Below are 20305 nucleotides of genomic sequence, written 5' to 3'. Positions count from 1 at the left end.
CTGGACAAAAGTATTGGCACCCTTTCACAACTGCGGATAAATAAGAATGTTACAAGCATGTGATGCTCCTGTAAACTCACCTGGGGCAAGTAACAGGTGTGGGCAATATAGAAATCACACCTGAAAGCAGATAAAAAGGAGAGACGTTCACTTAACCTTTGCATTGTGTGTCTGTCTGTGCCACACTAAGCATGGACAACAGAAAGAGGAGACGAGAACTGTCTGAGGACCTGAGAACCAAAATTGTGGCAAAATATCAACAATCTCAAGGTTACAAGTCCATCTCCAGAGAACTAGATTTGCCTTTGTCCACAGTGCGCAACATTATCAAGAAGTTTGCAACCCATGGCACTGTAGCTAATCTCCCTGGTCGTGGACGGATGAGGAAAATTGATGAAAGATTGCAACGCAGAATAGTCCGGATGGTGGATAAGCAGCCCCAAACATGTTCCAAAGACATTCAAGCTGTCCTGCAGGCTCAGGGAGCATCAGTGTCAGCGCGAACTATCCGTCGACATTTAAATGAAATGAAACGCTATGGCAGGAGACCCAGGAGGACCCCACTGCTGACACAGAGACATAAAAAAGCAAGACTACAGTTTGCCAAAATGTACTTGAGTAAGCCAAAAGCCTTCTGGGAAAACGTCTTGTGGACAGATGAGACCAAGATAGAGCTTTTCGGTAAAGCACATCATTCTACTGTTTACCGAAAACGGAATGAGGCCTACAAAGAACAAAACACAGTACCTACGGTAAAATATGGTGGAGGTTCAATGATGTTTTGGGGTTGTTTTGCTGCCTCTGGCACTGGGTGCCTTGACTGTGTGCAAGGCATCATGAAATCTGAGGATTACCAAAGGATTTTGGGTCGCACTGTAGGGCCCAGTGTCAGAAAGCTGGGTTTGCGTCCAAGATCCTGGGTCTTCCAGCAGGACAATGACCCCAAACATACGTCAAAAAGCACTCAGAAATGGATGGCAAAGAAGCGCTGGAGAGTTCTGAAGTGGCCAGCAATGAGCCCAGATCTAAATCCCATTGAACACCTGTGGAGAGATCTTAAAATTGCTGTTGGGAAAAGGTGTCCTTCCAATAAGAGAGACCTGGAGCTGTTTGCAAAGGAAGAGTGGTCCAAAATTCCGGGTGAGAGGTGTCAGAAGCTTATTGATGGTTATAGGAAGCGACTGATTTCAGTTATGTTTTCCAAAGGGTGTGCAACCAAATATTAAGTTAAGGGTGCCAATACTTTTGTCCAGCCCATTTTTGGGGTTTTGTGTGACATTATGTCATATTTGCTTTTCTGCCTCTGTTTTATATTTGTTCCAATACATACAAAGGGAATAAACATGTGTATAGCAAAACATGTGTTAATGCAATACCTTTTTTGTGTGAAATACTTGATTTTCAGGAAAAATATCAAGGGTGCCAACAATTTCGGCCATGACTGTATATATATATATATAATATGTGTGTGTGTGTGTGTGTGTGTATATATGTATATATGTATATATATATATATATATATATATATATATATATATATATATAGTGTACTTTACATGAGCAGGCACATGGAAGTATTTTATGGGGCTAAGAAAATTTGCAATATTAATGTAAGTGACTGGCTGTTTGTGTAAATTTAAAAAATGTGCTAATCTACTGAATGTACTGAAAGGAAAAAAAAAAAAAAGATCTGTTAAAAAACAATGTTTTTGAGCCTCAATGTCCCTCCATCAGATACCGGTATGTATCTAAAATAAGCAACATCAAATACTCTGAAGTATCTAACACAACACAGTCTCTTTAGTTTGCTATGCTGTTATCCTTTCACACAGAATGATGAATAGTTTGGCTCTATAGGTGATCCGGACTTAACATTTGCACGTGTCCTGTCTGTCTTTTCAGGTATCTTCTAGAACAGGACTTTCCAGGGATGAGGATAGGACCGGAACCCACCACAGACTCCTTTATAGCGGTAATGCAGGGAGACGTTGAGGGGGTCATTCCAGGCAATGCACTAGTGGTGGACCCCAAGAAACCGTTCAGAAAACTCAATGCTTTTGGGAACGCTTTCCTGAACAGGTAAGTGTGTTTAGACGTGTTGTTACTTCCACCAGAGAAAAGCTTGTTGGAATACTAAGAATATGTTACAACTTCACTGTACAATCTCTATTAAGCTCACTGTGCATGTTACAACTTTTGGATAATCTCCTGTAGATCTACCAAAAATATCAGTTGCAGAGGCCCTTGCACGGCATAGTTGGTGGAGCTAAAAGAGAATGTAGAGTTGTATTGTTTAGTGTATGGTCGGCTTTAGATCTGTTGAAATCACTCAGTGTTCCCAAGTAACACATTGGAGTTGATTTACTAAAGGCAAATACACTGTGCACTTCAAGTACAGTTGCTGCAGAGCTTTGTAAATTAGGTAAAGCTTCACTTTGCAAAGAATACCCAATCAAGTGCAACGAAAATAAAAAAAACAGCATTTTTGCTTGTTCATGATTGGATAATAGAAATCAGCGGAGCTTTGCCTCAATGTAGAGCTTCCCCTCAGATCTAACGAAACTGCACTTGCATCTATCATCCAATCATGAACAAGCAAAAAAACATTGTTCCAATGTTCATAAAAAAAAAAATCTTAAGACACGTTCACCAGGGTGTTCTTTTTTTTTTTTGCTATCATTGATGCACCTGTGGAAGGGGAAGTGAAGGGAAATTTCCCCAGTTGTAGACAGACATAAAAAAAAAGGTAAAATGTGTATATGTGCTGGTGTGTCATGTGAACACGTGCTGCAATACATTGCTATTTCCTTCTTTTTTATATATCTTTGTTACTTTTATGAAGTGCAGAATGTTGCGTTGTGTTACAGCACGTTGTAACATGTTGTACTGTGAAAAAAAATAGATCATGCTGTATTTCTTTTCAGCACACACGTCCAACACAGCACATTGATGTGAAATGAAGCCCTAGCATAAAAGGCAAATTGTCTTGTTCTTGTGCTGGGACTGCATTGGGCAGCATTTTCCAAGAGGGCTGGTGTGAATGAGCTCTAACACTGTGATTGATTCCTAAAGCCTATGATATTTATTATTGTAAGGCTCAGCACTAATTATGTATCTGGTCTAGCAAGTTGGGTGAGGCTAACACTAAAAAAAACTCTCTGATCTGCATCTGTAGATCCTGCTGTGTGCTCCGTTCAACCAAACATTCGGAATTTGCTTTGTACTGAGGGCTGTCTACACGCCCTTCTGTAATGTGCTGCCAAAGTCCGGACAATACAGAGCAAGGCACTGAAAGCTTGAGAGCAATATCTGTGTTCCCTCGAGGGCTGTTTGTACTGAGCACTCCACACATGGACTAACACTGAGATAACCGACCCAACATTAGAGGAGGAAGCTCTAGAGACAGGAGAGCCTAAAGCCATTACTGATACTGACCATCTGATTTAAAGGAGAAGTGCAATGGGGGTTATTTACTAAAACTGAAGCTTGCAAAATGGGGGGGGGGGGGCAGCTCTGCATAGTAACCAATCAGCTTCCAGGTTTTATTGTCAAAGCATAATTGAACAAGCTGAAGTTAGAAGCTGATTGACTACAATGCAAAGCTGCACCAGAGTGCTTTAGCCTTAGTAAATCTCCCCCAATGTGATATCAGTGAGGACTTTCTTTGAGTTTTATTGTACTGTTTGCCTTAAAGTGTTTCTTAAGGTACAAGTTTTTTTTGCCCTAATGCATTCTCTGCGTTGGTGTAAAAAACCTTCTGCTTGCAGCTTCTCCCCATAGCCCCCTATTATACTTACCTGAGCCACCGATGTGCACAAGAGCAGCAGCTTTTCCTACTCTCTCTCTCCTCATTAGACAGAGAGGCAGCAGCAGGAGCCATTGGCTGCCAATCACAGCCAGTGGAGGGAGGGACTGAGCTGTCAATGGAAAGGGGAAACACTAAGAGAAGCTTATCGTTAAGCTTTACATACAAGTTGCAGTTGAACATCCAAATAAGGCTGGCCATAGATAGATCACTTTTTTTTAATCGGCCAGCAGCCTATCTAAAAAAACCGTAACTGATTTTCCCATTCACACAAGTGATGTAAATGGGGGAATCCTCCCTGCTGTTATTGTACTCTAACCGTGGGACTCCTTCGCTGCCAGAACACACTGATCAGCACTGCAGCTACTGATAGAAGGGAAATCTGAATTTCCATCCATCTATGGCCAGCTTTAAGCCACCAGAGCTGTAAGGATTGTAGAGGAGATTTGGGGGTGAGTCTCCCTTGGTGGGTATGGTGTGAATTTTCACAGCTATGTTCTGATTATTGGACAAGGAAGTGTGAGGTCTGGATCAGAGATGGCTAATGTTCAGTCAATCTGCATCTTGCATAGCAGGAATATTTGTGCTGGAAGTTCTAATTGAATGTGTGGTGTACTCAGGGACAGAGTGGGCAGGATGAGTGCAGGTATTATTGAAATTATACTTTTCCTTTAGGGTCCATTTAGATGCATGTGTGTTCATAGAGGTGCGCTTTTTGTAGTGTTACGCAGGTGCGTTGTCATGTGTTGTGTTTTCGCTGTGTTGACATGGTTCATTAAAGGGAATCTAAAGTTCAGCTGTCACAAACAGTGAGCAGGCAGGCTCTTTATTGAAAAAGAGACATTCAATGTCTCTCCGCAATAAGATACACCTACCGGCCTACTCATTGTCTTTTCCAGTATGTAGGCAGAGCTGAGCATGCGTGCGCAGCTCAGCTTGCAGTGCCAGCCCCATCTCTGTATGCCGGGATGACTGCCTCCTGCACATGTGCATGAGTGACCTCATCCTGCACCAGCCAGTGAAGATGGCCATAGACTGCCACACAGCAGAAGATGCCGGTGCAGACAAGGGATGGGACTTGAAGGTAAGTTTAGTTCTGCTCTAATACCTGTCGTCAGTGCAACAAAGTGCACCAAACTGCATGTACCATGTAAATGGGCCCTTAAAGTGTTACTAAAGTCTATTTTGTAAAATTCAAATTACAAACATTGGTATACTCACCTGCTTTGTGTAGTGGTTTTGAATAGTGTGGTAATGATCCTCCTCTTCTTGGTTCCCCCTGGAGGCGATTTTGGCTCCTCATTTTTTTCGAGTGTCCCCATAGCAAGCTGTTTGCTATGGGGGGATCTGGTGTCTGCTCATTCACGAGCTGTGTGTCTGTGGAGTTGCACTTCATAGACACACAGCAGAACTTGGCTCTGCCCCCATATCTTCCTCACTGCATTTGATTGACAGCAGCAGGAACCAATGGCTTCTGCTGCTGTTCTAGTCCCTGTGTGAAGAGGAAGAGGGGGGAGAAGAGATGCAGTCATGCACAGCGCTGGATCTCTTCTCCCCTCTCCCCTTTCACAGAGGGAAGGGGGAGGAACAGAGGAATAGAAAAAGTTTTTTACCTAAATGCAAGGAATGCATTTAGCTTTAGTATCAGTTTAAGCCAGACATACATGAATTGAATTTCGGTTGGTTGGAGCCGATTTTGGCTCCTCCTTTTCTTCGAGTGTCCCCATAGCAAGCTGTTTTCTATGGGGGTATATGGTGTCTGCTCATTCCTGAGCTGTGTGCCTATGGAGTTGCACTCCATAGACACACAGCAGAACTTGGCTCCACCCCCCACATCTTCCTCACTGCATTTGATTGGCAGCAGCAGGAAGTAATGGATTCTGCTGCTGTTCTAGTCCCTGTGTGAAGAAGAGAGGGGAGAAGAGATGCAGTCATGCACAGCGCTGGATCTCTTCTCCTCTCTTCCCTTTCACACAGGCAAGGGGGAGGACAGAGGAATAGAAAAAAGGGGAGAAGAGATGCAGTTGTGCACAGCGCTGGATCTCTTCTCCCCTCTTCCCTTTCACACAGGGAAGTTTTTTTTACCTAAATGCAAGGAATGCATTTAGCTTTAGTATCACTTTAAGCCAAACATACATGAATTGAATTTCGGTTGGTTGAGCAGGGACCGGCCAAATTTCAATCCATGTATGGGCACCATGGTTGTACACAAGTTGATCTATCGATTGACTTGTGTACACCCAGCCTGTTGGGTTTTCCTAAACAATTATTGCTGCGACAGCGAATCATTAAGGCTCTCTGCCAGCAGAACACAAAAGCGCTGCAGGAGGGATTCTCCCATCAGCATTACTGTGTTGATGGGGGAATTTTTCCTTCCACTCCTGGGCGAAAGAAAGAAATTTGAATGTTCTATGGCCAGTATTAGGCTAAGTTCACACTAGCTTTGTTAGCAGGCATTAGATGTTTGGGAAGCGTTTTTAGCATTCCTCAAATGACTATGAAAATTCTACACATGGCAGCACACAGTGCTGTTCACACTGAAGCGTTATCATGGCGGCAAAATTGACGCCTCATGTGGAGTCAGGAGGAGTTGAAGCCTCCCATTCAAGTCTATGGTGACACTCCTCAAACGCCTGGCAGGCCATTAAACTTCATTGTAGGCATTTGTGGTGCAGTTTTAACACTTGGCAAATGCCTATCAAATGCCTCAAAAATGCTCATCGGATGTTTTGGGGAGCGTTTGAGGAGCTTTAAAAAGCTTCCCAAATGCCTGTCTAACGCCTGTCAAAGGTTACAGGGGCGTTGGCAAGCCTTTCACTGCCGCCAGCATTGGCAACAGTGGTGGGGGGGGGGGGGGGGTACACATACTGTAGCAGCTGGGATTGTGTAAATCTCACAAGCAGAATGTCGGTTGTCAGATGCGATGAGCCGAAGCCACGCACTTCCAAGACGAAGGTAAACAACAAGCATCTCCAATAAAAAGTTATCCCACAATTCAAGTAAACTGGATGCTGCTTGGTTGTAGGTGGATGGTGTATGTGCACTCAGAATCTGGCGCAGCTGTACATGGTAGCCAATCAGCTTCTAACTTCAGTTTATTCAATTAATCTTTCACAATAAAAGCTGGAAGCTGATTGGTTTCTATGCAGAGCTGCTCCACATTTTGCCCTCTCCAGTTTTAGTAAATAACCCCTTTGTGTTCTCTGCTAAATATGTGTTGCAGAATGAAATCTGGGCTGTGTCTTTAAGTAAGAATCATATTGGAGGCTGTTGTTGATTCTGGTATTATTGTGAAGCCAAAGCCTCGTCTCACACAGGGTTAAAGGCCAAGCTTGATCTTGTTCCAGATTTTCTGTCAGTTTATAATTTCACACTTGGAACAAACACTGCATGGCGAATATGTTCCACAAACAGAGCCGCTCTGTGAAAACAAAGCCCTGTTTGCAGAGTATGTTTATTCCGACACGTTTCTCTGAACTAAAACTTGCCCATGTATGTCCAACTTATGGGAAACAAAACTCGTTTTGATAAGACCAGCAATCAGCTAGTGTGATACCAGGACACAGGAGATTCATTAAGTCTTTCTAATCAAACTGTTCTTCAGATTATTGGTGATAAGTAATGATTCAAGAGTCCTCTAGCAGTGCAGAGTATTTCAGGAAAGGAGAGTCAAGCTGGCCATACATGGACTGAAATTTAAATGGAAAAACAAAAAAAAGGGCACACCAACCTCGTGCATTATCGTTTAAAAATATTTATTGAAAGAACAAAGTAAGTATCATACTCACAATGGACATGAAAACACAGGCATGTCACACTGAACAAGATGTTTGATCCAAACAGCATCTGAGTCCATACGATGGAACCCTGGATGACCAACTGGCTAACGCGTTTCGAGGACACAACCTCTTCCTCAGAGCCACTGAAGAGGTTATGTCCTCAAAACGCGTTAGCCAGTTGGTCATCCAGGGTTCCATCGTATGGACTCAGATGCTGTTTGGATCAAAAATCTTGTTCAGTGTGACATGCCTGTGTTTTTATGTACAATGTGAGTATGATACTTCCTTTTGTTCTTTCAATAAATATTTTTAAACGATAATGCACGAGGTTGGTGTGCCCCCTTTTTTTGTTTTTCCATTTGCATTTAGTGATTTTGGACCACCCCGGTTTGTTGAGGGCAGCAAGCAGTGCATATTCCAGAATATTGCAGAACATTCCTATTGGTTCATTCCCAGAGCAGGAGAAAAGTGTTTGCTGTGATGGACTGAAATTTGGCTGATTTAGCAGGGACCATGTATGAACACCTACCAATCAACTTCTGTTTAACCACTAGCCTACAGGGCACTTATACCCCCTTCCTGCCCAGGCCAATTTCCAGCTTTCAGCGCTGTCACACTTTGAATGACAATTGTGCGGTCATGCAACACTGTACCCATATGAAATTTTTATCATTTTTTTGAGACAGATAGAGCTTTCTTTTGGTGGTATTTCATCACCTCTGGGATTTTTATTTTTTCTTAAACAAATTTTGAAAAAAAAAACATTTTTTCTTAGTTTTTGTTATACAATTTTGTAAATAAGTGATTTTTCTCCTTCACTGATGTGCACTAATGAGGCTGCAGTGATGGGCACTGATAGGCTGCACTGATGGACACTGATAGGTGGCACTGGTGGGCACTGATGAGGAGGCACTGGTAGGTTGCACTGATGGGCATTGACAGGCATCACTGATGGGCACTGAAAAGCAGCACTGATACATGACACTGATATATGACACTGATAGGCGGCACTGACTGGCACTGATAGGTGGCACTGACTGGCACTGTTAGGCGGCACTGACTGGCACTGATAGGCGGCACTGACTTGCACTGATTCGCACTGATAGGCGACACTGACTGGCACTGATAGGTGGCACTGATTGGTAGCACTGATAGGTGGCACTGCACTGATTGGCATTGATAGGTGGCACTGACTGGCACTGATGGGTGACATTGAAAGGCAGCTCAGACAGGCACTGATATGTGGCATTGATGTGGCACTGATGGGCACTGGCACGTGGCACTGATGAGCACTGACAGGTGGCACTTCTGGGGCCACACTGATCATCAGGGCACACTGATCATCAGTGCCCTGATGATCAGTGTACATGTCCCCTCCGTGGAAAGACGATTACCGGCTCTCCTCTCGAGCTGTCAGCGTGAGAGCTCGAGAGGAGAGAAATGCAGATAACCAGCATTTCCCTGTTTACATGAGATCAGCTGTGATTGGACACAGCTGATCACATGACCGAGCCGACATCTTCAGCTCTTTCCGTGATCCGCTGTGTCTGAGGGACACAGTGCACCGGCGATCGCCGCGCAGTGCTCTCCCTGAGCCGCGCATGCGCAGTGAGAATGGTAGGACGTCATATGACGTCCTATCAGAACGAGAGAACCACCTTGCGACCGTCTTTGTACTATAGGGTGGGCGGAAGGTGGTTAAAGGATACGTTCACCTTTTGGACAAAAATAATAAATGCACATTTTTTTTGCGGGTAAAAAAAAATATGCATTTATTATTTTTGTCCAAAGACTATATGGGATGTACAAGCAAGCAGAAATTCTGACAGGAAGCTTCAATGAACTATCAGGGCACTCCACAGCAGCCCTTTTATTGATGGGACTTTAAAGGCACAGATTTTATCAAGTTGTAAGCTAGCAATTAGTTTAAAGAAAATGATTTTTATTTTTACAATCTTAAAGACATCTCAATTCCAATACAAAATATGGCGGTATCACCTATATTGTATTGTAATTCATATGTCTTTTTTAAGATTGTATAAATATAAATAGTTTTCTTTTAAAATTGTACTTTCCAGGGATGATGGCACCGCTTGTATCACACCCCTTCCCTTTCCAGTGCTGTGGTAGTTCATTAAAAACTACAAGCCCACAGCCGCTAGGGTTGCCGGGACTTGCAGGTCATTCATGGAAGTCCGTACATGCGTCCGTGTAGGCGGAGCCCCGCACGCCGCGCTGTTTTCTAATCTGACAGATAGTACGGGGAGACTTCTCCCTGTATTATCTGTCAGAGGGAGGGGGGGTGGCGGCTGCGACGATGGGAACATGTTACATGTTCCACCCTAAAACGGATGGAACATGTTCTCAAAGGTGATTTTATCTAACTGCGCTGTTGGAAAATTTCTGCTCAGTCAGTGCTGCACACTGTAGACTTCAGCGTTGCTCTTGGTATTCTGAGGGCGGGGGAGTCTCCCCGATGTCAGAATACAATGATACAGATTCCCCCATCCACATTGAATGTGTGAATGGGGGAATCGGGCAGAGTTTTTCACCCAACCTGCTGGTTGAATTAAAAAAACTGACTTCTCTATAGCCAGCTTTAGATAGATGAAGAAGCAGAGTCTTCCAGCAGTGCAGAGTATTTCAGGAGAGGAGAAGGAGCAGTTTCCAACAATGCAGAGTATTTCAGGAGAGGAGGGTTAGATTGAGGAAGGAGTAGAGTCCTCCAGCAGTGCAGAGTATTTCAGGAGAGGAGGGTTAGATTGAAGAAGGAGTAGAGTCCTCCAGCAGTGCAGAGTATTTCAGGAGAGAAGGGTTAGATTGAAGAAGGAGCAGAGTCATCCAGCAGTGCAGAGTATTTCAGGAGAGGAGGGTTAGATTGAGGAAGTAGCAGAGTCATCCAGCAGTGCAGAGTATTTCAGGAGTGGAGGGTTAGATTGAGGAAGGAGTAGAGTCCTCCAGCATTGCAAATTATTTCAAGAGAGGGATTTAAGATCGAGGAAGGAGTAGAGTCCTCCAGCAGTGCAGAGTATTTCAGGAGAGGAGGGTTAGATCGAGGAAGGAGCAGAGTCCTCCAGCAGTGCAGAGTATTTCAGGAGAGGAGGGTTAGATCGAGGAAGGAGCAGAGTCCTCCAGCAGTGCAGAGTATTTCAGGAGAGGAGGGTTAGATCGAGGAAGGAGCAGAGTCCTCCAGCAGTGCAGAGTATTTCAGGAGAGGAGGGTTAGATCGAGGAAGGAGCAGAGTCCTCCAGCAGTGCAGAGTATTTCAGGAGAGGAGGGTTAGATCGAGGAAGGAGCAGAGTCCTCTAGGAGCTCAGACTAGTGATGGAAGGCTCCTTTCACACTGGTTCTATTGTAGTGTGTATAAATCCATCTGTATATTAGAAATGTTCATGGTCTGTATCCTTTTTCTATTGTGCAGGTTTGTCTGTGCGCAGTTACCGAATCCAGTTCTGGAGAGTATTAGTGTGATTGACACTCCGGGGATTCTGTCTGGGGAGAAGCAGAGGATCAGTCGAGGTGAGAATCTCTTTTTAAGCTGTCACTGCAGTTTTCATATTTCAAATTTCTTTTAGCTAACGAAATGAAGTGTACCATAAAATTCTCTTCAAATTCATTGTCATTATTTATTGATATTCTCTAGGGCCTTTGTTGTTGTTTAGTAATAAACAGGATTTATATAATTCAGATCTGTATTATATATGTCACCTTACTAAATAAAATTGGGGGAAATGTGTTCTGCAATTATACCGCTCTGCTGAGTGAAGGCAACTCACAAGTGTAATAAATAACCTGCATTTAGAGAACATAGCAGAATGTAAAGCTGGCTATAAATGCGTAGTTTTTTCTTCGTTTTCCAGCGTGTCCCCTCCACAGAGTTCAATCAAAAGACTGACTTTTGTCAAACAGAGATGACCACACATGGATCAAAATTCGGCCATTCTTTGCTGAACTACCCAAATTCCGACCCGTCTATGGTCAGCATAAGCAAAACATACTGTACATAATGGAAGAATACATTATCACAGCGAACAGGCAAGAGCATAGTGTCAGCAATACTAGATCACGTATCCTGCCTTTTCTGCTGCAATCAATAATTCCTCATCTTAACCTGTTGCTCCTCACGAAACACATATAATGCCTATGTGCCGCAAAATTGTGTCCAAGGTTTCTGTTCTAAGAGTGTGCTCATTGCATACTCCCAGCACAGTGACCAAGCTGTCATAGACAGCTCATGGTCTGTAGTTGGGGGGACATTTAATCACAGTGTTGACATCATTGGACAGTCCTTCCCATTCCCTGAGTGTAAAGATCCTGGTAAAGGGATGCTGGGGATGGGCAGGAAGGGGTTAAAGTAAAATGTTGAATGATTTCTGTTACAAATCAAATGAAATGTGTTGCACTAGCCCTTTAAATCTTGAAAAAAAGCATGTAAGCAGTTCAAGGGAGTGACAAATGCAATCTCATCCAATCATATGAACCATAATAATATTAATCATTACATATATGGTGTGCATGATGACATCAGATCATTAAGCCCCGCCCAGCTATATATGTTTATAGAATGATGCTATGTGGAGCCTTTCTTTCCTTCTGATACCATTATAATACATAAACCAAGGCCAGGACGATCAAATTGTGAAAATTGTTGGTTAGATTTGCTCCCGATCTTCTCAAACTGGATGAGATGGAGAAGTGGGTTGGTGATCTCACGCTGTCCACCTCTTCCAATCAGAGAATACTTTTCATTCATTGAGAAAATTCAACAAGCTCTATAAATGGGGCCTGTGGCGTGCGGCAGACCTCCTGTGTTCAGAATGCAGCAGGGCAGCGGCTTGACACATGATCCAAACTGATGTTACTATGTAAAAAATGCCACACCTGGAATTCTTCCTTAAAGCATATTCAAATGTATTTATAATTTTTTTCAGCCTGTAGGCCTTTGTTGTGGTGGCTGCATTAGTTTTTAATTTTCCCTTATTTTCACCTGGTTATCCTGCAGGTAACACATGTCCCGTCCTAGGGTGACAACACTCACTCACTGTACTGTATCTTTGGAGGTGCAGAATTGTCACCCCAAGCTGCTCTTTTGATTTGAACTACAAACACCTCCTTCCTTCCTCATTCCATCGGGAGGTGGTGTTCTGTGTTGTAACAGAAGACAAAAAATTACAAAGTCACTGGAGGGATTCGCAGGTAGTATTCTGTATTTGCAGAAAATGTGCATGCAGAAAAAAGAAAACAAATGCAACCGTCACATCTAAGGACTGCTAAGCTACAGTATATTACATTTTTTGTGAATTAAATATATTTCAAATAAATAGAGCGGGTAATAGGGAGGGATGGTCATGGGAGCAAGTGATGGGATATGGCTTTCACTCTAAGGCTCGGTTCACACTGCTGCAACTTGGAATCTGATTTGTGAGACCCCAAATCACATGACGTGTGAAATCCAATGTTGGTCAATGAGAGCTGTTCTAATTAGCACTACTGAAGTCACTCCGACTGCTTCAAGGCAATTTCTTCTATCAGCCTTGTGCCCATAAACGTTAATGGAAGTCGCCTCCAAGTCAGATCATCATCTACATTGATGTGATTTGGATTGGACATTCAGGAAGATTACCTATAGCTGATGTTCTCATTGGCCACAGGCAAAGTCACATGGCATGTAAGTCGCATCAAAGTAGTACTCGCGTCACATCACGTTGCCTGGCAAAGTCACACCATAAGTCGTGCAACTTTCAGGTTGCAGTAGTGTGACCTGTCACAAGCTGAAATTTAATTTTCTTGGATTTTGCCTTCCCTGGTTCTTTCCTCCCTTCCCATCACCTACATTCTAATATTTATTTTTTTCAAACTATACCTTTTTTAATATATATTTTATTTTAGATCCAGTGACATCAACACTGGGCCTCTGTGCTTCTCGTTGCAATGCAGGCAGCTCTTGGCTGTTGGGAGGGCCCGGCAGGATGATGTGCATAGCTTCCTGAAAAACTTCACAACACTCTGATTCGTTCTTTTCTCTGATGCAAGCAGTGAGCTGACTTTAAGGAGTTATGCAAATACCAAAATGCCTTGATGGGTGGATGCCAGTCTAGAGGAGTGGCATTCCTAGGCAGACTACATTTGCATGCAGAGGGGCCCTAAGTAGTGCCCCTGTGTGATATCGAGCCCCCATGATTAAAACTAAAATCCAATGAATGAAAAAGGTGAATCAAGGACAGAAAGGCTGCGGAGGAAACAGCTAGATGATGCCGGATGTCCTCCAGCCAGGGAGTGAGGCAGGCTCCATATGGCTTGCTGCAGTTTCTAATGCATACTTCGAGAAGCTCACAGTGTGCAGTAAAATCAGAGTAAGCAATTTCAGTAGAGTAGAGGAGCCGATACAACTGTGCAAGACTGAAGGGAAGGTCGGAGTTCAGCTTTAAATCATGTAAAAATGTTTAAATCATGAAAATAATTTTCAGGTTACACACAATACCAGTAACATGGACGATGTGTAGTTTCCCTTTTAAAGCCCGTGAATTCACTTCCAGTAAAGGTGTCATTCAGAGAAATCCCCTCCTGTACATTGCAGTTGGAAAGTTCCACGCGGACCCCGATGTGTCACTGAATTGTTCTGTACAGTAGGAATTTCCAACCATTTATTTCTCATCATCTGGAATTCCATCTCTCCCTCCCTTCCTCTGGACTGACCTTGCCATTGGCTGGGGATGATAGGGGGAAGCTGCGCGCTGCCCTCTAGGGGTCATTGCCATTGTCACAGTCAATTTCCTCGACATGAGATATTAGAAAGTTGTGCTGTGGAATAGGTCGGGTCACGTGGAAATACATTTATCTAAAGGAAATGTGATAGGATGACTGACTACAGCAGAATACAGCAAAGTCTGCAGTACAAAATATTATCAAGTGTTACATTCCATTTCATTTCCTGTAGTATATGCAGTACAGAGGCTGCGTGTTATTTCGTTATCTTGCGTGTGATGTGTAAAAGGAAAAACACGAATCCTGAAGCTGCATAAGACAGGAGAGAGACAAGAGTATTTGAGGAGAGTTGTGCTGGTTAGTATGTGCAGCTTTTTTTTTTTTTGTTCAACCAGCGGGTTAAACAAGAAAAAACTGACAGATCCCAGCATCAACACAACAATATAATTATTATTATACAGGATTTATAGTGCCAACAGTTTGCTCAGCACTTCACAATATAACGGGAGACAATACAGCAACAATACAGTTCAATACAAAATATGGATGTAGGGATCTGCTGCACTATTGTATTCTGACAGGGGGTGCTTCTCCCCCCTTCCAGAATACACAGATCAGTGCTTGCAGCCATTGGTTGCGTGTGTGCATTGAATGCTGACTTTCCAGCATGGCTGCTTAACAGAGGCCAGTCATTACACTGGCTTCTGTTGAACAGATGGCAGTAAATACAGACTGAAAGTCGGCCAGTTCCTGCTGAACCCATTATTTTTAATCCCTGTCTACCATGCTTAAGATAGAGAAAGGAGCAGAGTCCTCCAGCAGTGCAGAGTGTTTCAGGAGAGGAGAGTTTGATAGAGGAAAGAGCAGAGTTCTCCAGCAGTGCAGAGTGTTTCAGGAGAGGAGAGTTAGATAGAGGAAAGAGCAGAGTCCTCCAGCAGTGCAGAGTGTTTCAGGAGAGGAGAGTTAGATAGAGGAAAGAGCACAGTACTCCAACAGTGCAGAGTATTTCAGGAGAGGAAAGTTAAATAAAGCAGCAGAGTCCTCCAGCAGTGCAGAGTATTTCAAGAGAGGAGAGTTAGATAGAGGAAGGAACAGAGTACTCCATCTGTGCAGAGTATTTCAAGAAAGGTAAGTTAAATAAAGGAAGGAGCAGAGTACTTCAACAGTGCTGAGTATTTCAGGAGAGGAGTGTTAGAGGAAGGAGCAGAGTTCCCCAGCAGTGCTGAGTATTTCAGGAGAAGAGAGTTAGAGGATGGAGCAGAGTCCTTCAGTAGTACTTCAGGAGAGGAGGGATAAATAGCGGAAGGAGCAGAGTCTGTCACACTGGTATGACTCTGTTGTACTTTTTGGTACTTTCAACGGTTTTTATCTGTTCATTTGCTAAGAGCAGCAGAATAATCCAGACTATTTTAGCTGAATCTTTTAGGAAAGTTATTTCTCCTTCTGCCTAAATTTTAATCTTTCTTTCTTTCTTTCCTTCCTTCCTTCCTTCCTTCCTTCCTTCCTTCCTTCCTTCCTTCCTTCCTTCCTTCCCCTTTCCTTTCTTCCTTCCTTCCTTCCTTCCTTCCTTCCTTCCTTCCTTCCTTTCCTTCCTTCCTTCCTTTCTTCTTTCCTTCTTTCTTGTTTTGGTGCAATGACTCATCTGTCAGACTGTCATCTCACAATCTTCATTTTGCTTTGTTTTTCTGTTCCTGCATGTGTGTTTTTTTCTTTAAGCCAGAGTATAATTATCTCACTTAAAATAGCAAAAAATGAATTGATGGAAGTTTTTCCCATTTTAAAAGAATGACAGAAAAACTGTTTAGTATGCTTGTCTCAGTTGGTTCGGTTTATGATCTTATTGTGGGTTTGGCTGATTCCAGTTTTCCCCTCCATTCCCTTTTTACTTTATAAATGGTCTTGTCACTTTACTACAATATATTGCTAACAAACCTGTCCTGCAGATGAGTTATCAGTGAGGGGAAACAGATACTTGTAGCATCTGCTTTGCTAAAGCTACAGTACCTATCACACGGAACAAGGTTACCGGTGCAAAGGACAGTTTTTTGGGGGTTTTTTGTGATCTCTCAAGACCAGAAGTAGGGAAAGTTCAGAAATTACATTTGCTACAACCTTTGTATTATATGGAGTAGACTTGTTTTTTTTTTTTTTAATGCAGTCTTCCTTTTGAAGCAAGTATGTACTGGATTTGTTTTCATATTTTTTCTTTCCTTTTTAGTCCTCCACTGCTACCCAACCTGCTAGAACCATGTGGCGCCCCCTGCCTCCCACATTTCAGTGTACAGTGGCTGATATGCCTATAACTGGGACTGAGCGCCATCACAAGGGCTGCAAGGTAGATGGGGGCTTGCTTAGACCTTTCCAAGGTTGGACACTCTTTATCTTTAAAGCTGAGTTTTGGACTTGACAAAAAATATCTTCCTGCAATCCCCCCACATACAAACTGTATATTTCGGATAAAATGCTAGTTTAGCACAGGGGAGATCTAATAGAGAGGAATGCTTTCCTTAAGCCATAGTCCTCTGGCAGCCAGGGCTCCAATCTTCTTCTGTCCCATCCCAGAATGTGTGCCTCAAATCCCCCCATTGGGAGCCTGATTTCAACTTTTAGCAAGTATATTTTTTATATACATAATATATTGTACTGGATAAATTACATTGTAACGTCTGATTGAGTACATGCCTGGAAATTAAAATGGAACTCCCATGACATTTTTAGTGTTAGCTGGAATTAGTGTTTTTTTTTTTTAATTGTCTTCTGTCCCTGCTGGGGATTTTCATCCTCACTTCGTGTCCTGGGAATGGTTATCACTGTGGCTGAAAGTGAGAGAAAATCCAAAATTTTGCAGTTATTGTACAGGATATGAACTGTTCCAGTGAGACAAATCAAAGGTGGGATTTTCCTTCGATTTGGGAACATTTCTTCTAACATGAGTCTAGTATTTCCAAATTTTTTCCAAAAATGAAAATATTAGAAACAGGGGAACATAAATGATATACAGTGTATATATAAGCTCACACAAAATCTCACTTCATCCCTCGTAATGGGCACAGAAGGTATGCAGACTGTCATGGAAAGGTCAATATACAAAGAATCCTGGTGACTGCTGGATCATACTTGAGTGTATGTAGAGATGTCACAGAAGCACACAGTGTGCACAAGGAGTCCCTGGACGACACAAGACACCCAAGGTGCACTGAAATCACAGGGGACTTGCATGCACTGGAGTCACAAGGGTCTCGTTAGGCACTGAAGTGTCAGGGGTCTCGGGAGGCACTGGAGTGTCAGGGGTCTCGGGAGGCACTGGAGTGTCAGGGGTCTCGGGAGGCACTGGAGTGTCAGGGGTCTCGGGAGGCACTGGAGTGTCAGGGGTCTCGGGAGGCACTGGAGTGTCAGGGGTCTCAGGAGGCACTGGAGTGTCAGGGGTCTCGGGAGGCACTGGAGTGTCAGGGGTCTCGGGAGGCACTGGAGTATCAGGTGCACTGAAATCACAGGGGACTCGCATGCTCTGGAGTCACAAGGGTCTCGTTAGGCACCGGAGTGTCAGGGGTCTCGGGAGGCACTGGAGTGTCAGGGGTCTCGGGAGGCACTGGAGTGTCAGGGGTCTCGGGAGGCACTGGAGTGTCAGGAGTCTCGGGAGGCACTGGAGTGTCAGGGGTCTCGGGAGGCACTGGAGTGTCAGGGGTCTCGGGAGGCACTGGAGTGTCAGGGGTCTCGGGAGGCACTGGAGTGTCAGGGGTCTCGGGAGGCACTGGAGTGTCAGGGGTCTCGGGAAGCACTGGCGTGTCAGGGGTCTCGGGAGGCACTGGAGTGTCAGGAGTCTCGGGAGGCACTGGAGTGTCAGGGGTCTCGGGAGGCACTGGAGTGTCAGGGGTCTCGGGAGGCACTGGAGTGTCAGGGGTCTCGGGAAGCACTGGCGTGTCAGGGGTCTCGGGAAGCACTGGCGTGTCAGGGGTCTCGGGAAGCACTGGCGAGTCAGGGGTCTCGGGAAGCACTGGCGAGTCAGGGGTCTCGGGAAGCACTGGCGAGTCAGGGGTCTCGGGAAGCACTGGCAAGTCAGGGGTCTCGGGAAGCACTGGAGTGTCAGCAGTCTCGGGAAGCACTGGAGTGTCAGCAGTCTCGGGAAGCACTGGAGTGTCAGTAGTCTCGGGAAGCACTGGAGTGTCAGTAGTCTCGGGAAGCACTGGAGTGTCAGCAGTCTCAGAAGGCACTGGAGTGTTAGGTGTGACAGGATGAACTGGGAGTCACAGAGGTGACAGGATGCACATAGGATGCCAGATACACTGCAGTCTCAGGGGTCACAGGATGACACAGGATGCAAAGTACACTGGAGTCACAGGGGTCACAGGATGCTCTGTGTGCGTTTGATCACAGGGGTCATATGATGACACAGGATGCAAGGTGTACTGGAGGCTTAAGTATCACAGATCATCTGCAGATGCACTGGAGTTACAGGAGTCACATTTTGACGCAGAATACAAGATATGCTGAAATCACAGGGGTGCATTGGAGACACAGAGGCAAACTGGAGGCACAGGAGTGCTCTGGAGACATGAAGGCATGCTGGAGGCACTGGGGTTCAGTTGAAGGCTAGTGGACTGGAGAGAACACTGGAACTCTGGAGATACATAGAGGGACAAACCTCAAAATGTAGGTAAGTCTCTGGAAGCACAGTGAGGGGCTTGGCTTAGACATAGTGATGCATTGCTCTGCCATATAAAGCAGCACCTGTTTGCTAATTGGCTGCAATGCCCACACTACAAGCAGAACAGGGATGTGCTGAAAACTATGTGCAGAGAGGAAACCCCACACTGGACTGGGGAGGAGGTGAATGTGACACATACCTGAGAACTCAATGTAGTGGAGTCTCTAAGAGAAAACTGTTCCTTAAGGCTCAATCCAACAAAGCTTTAATACAAGGATGAAGATCTTTCTTTTAACCGTCTGATTGTAATTGTTGATAGTAGCTGCATTTTTTTTTAAATACGTGTTATCCTTGTTTGAAATCTATTCAACTGCAGAAATTAAGGTTTTGTATTCTTAGGCCTAATATTAGTACATTAGTATACACATGGGGGTTATTTACTAAAAACTAAAAGTGTCAAATCTGGTGCATCTCTGCATAGAAGCCAATCAGCTTCCAGGTTTTATTGTCAAAGCTTAATTGAACAAGCTGAAGTTGGAAGCTGATTCGCTCCCATGCACAGCTGCACCATATTCTGAGAGCTCCAATTTTAGTAAATCTCCCCCACTGTGTAGCCCAAAACTTCACTTGTTCAATACTTTCTTCTTTTTTTTTTTAAATTTAAATATTTATTAATTTTTCAGATAAACAAGTTATACAAACATACTCATTAAAACCTTAGCATATTGTCAAAACTTTTATCGTTTTATCCCTCCCCCCCCCCCCCCCTATCCAATCCCAAACCCCTTCTGCTCTGCATTTTCCTGTTTATTTCTGGAGATCGTAATCCCTATAAATGAACAATATATGTTTCCATATTATTCTATGTTAATCCCCTATAACCTCTAAGGCTAGCCTTGACTTTTTGAATTCTTCCCATTTGTTCCATCTTGTATGGTAACTCTCCATCTTATCTTCATTCAAATGATAAAGTTCCTCCAATTTACATATTTGATCCACCCTATCCACCCAGCCCTTTATTTTCGGCACCTCCTGTCTCCTCCAATATTTGGGTATCAGTCCCTTTTCTGCATTCAAATAAAAGATACAAAGAATCTGGTTTATTGTACTAACTGAAAGCTACTTTTTCTGGTTCACTTCAGCAAAGAAAACATCCATATTTTTTCTGACAGGTTCCCTTTTACGTGAAGCCCGTAATAAAGTTCACACATCCTATAAGTGACAGGCCTGCGTTAGATGCTTGTGTGGATTTGGCGGCACCACAATACCTCACACAATACCCCCTGTCCACATTCCTGGGACCGGTCACCTGAAACTGGAAACTGAGATCAGAAGGCTGCCACAGATTCACTTCATCCTCTAAATGGAGAA

The 20305-nt window shown here is 43.9% G+C and overlaps 1 protein-coding gene across 2 annotated transcripts in view; it reads left to right on the top strand.

Moving 5' to 3' along the window:
• LOC149456439 (EH domain-containing protein 3) overlaps positions 1-20305 on the top strand; it is a 94830-nt gene that overhangs the window by 24081 nt on the left and 50444 nt on the right. For both annotated transcript variants that reach the window (XM_089685113.1, XM_089685112.1), the window contains exons 2-3: positions 1903-2079; positions 11006-11103. In XM_089685113.1, the coding sequence (XP_089541239.1) occupies positions 1903-2079; positions 11006-11103 (275 nt within the window). The remainder of the gene's footprint in view (positions 1-1902; positions 2080-11005; positions 11104-20305) is intronic.

The sequence above is a fragment of the Staurois parvus genome, unplaced genomic scaffold (genome assembly GCF_062004578.1).
Source record: "Staurois parvus isolate SC_StPar_1 unplaced genomic scaffold, SC_StPar_1.0 ptg000362l, whole genome shotgun sequence".
Classification (NCBI taxonomy): domain Eukaryota; kingdom Metazoa; phylum Chordata; class Amphibia; order Anura; family Ranidae; genus Staurois; species Staurois parvus.
Note: the sequence above shows the minus strand (reverse complement) of the source record. Positions and strands in the feature narration are given on the sequence as shown.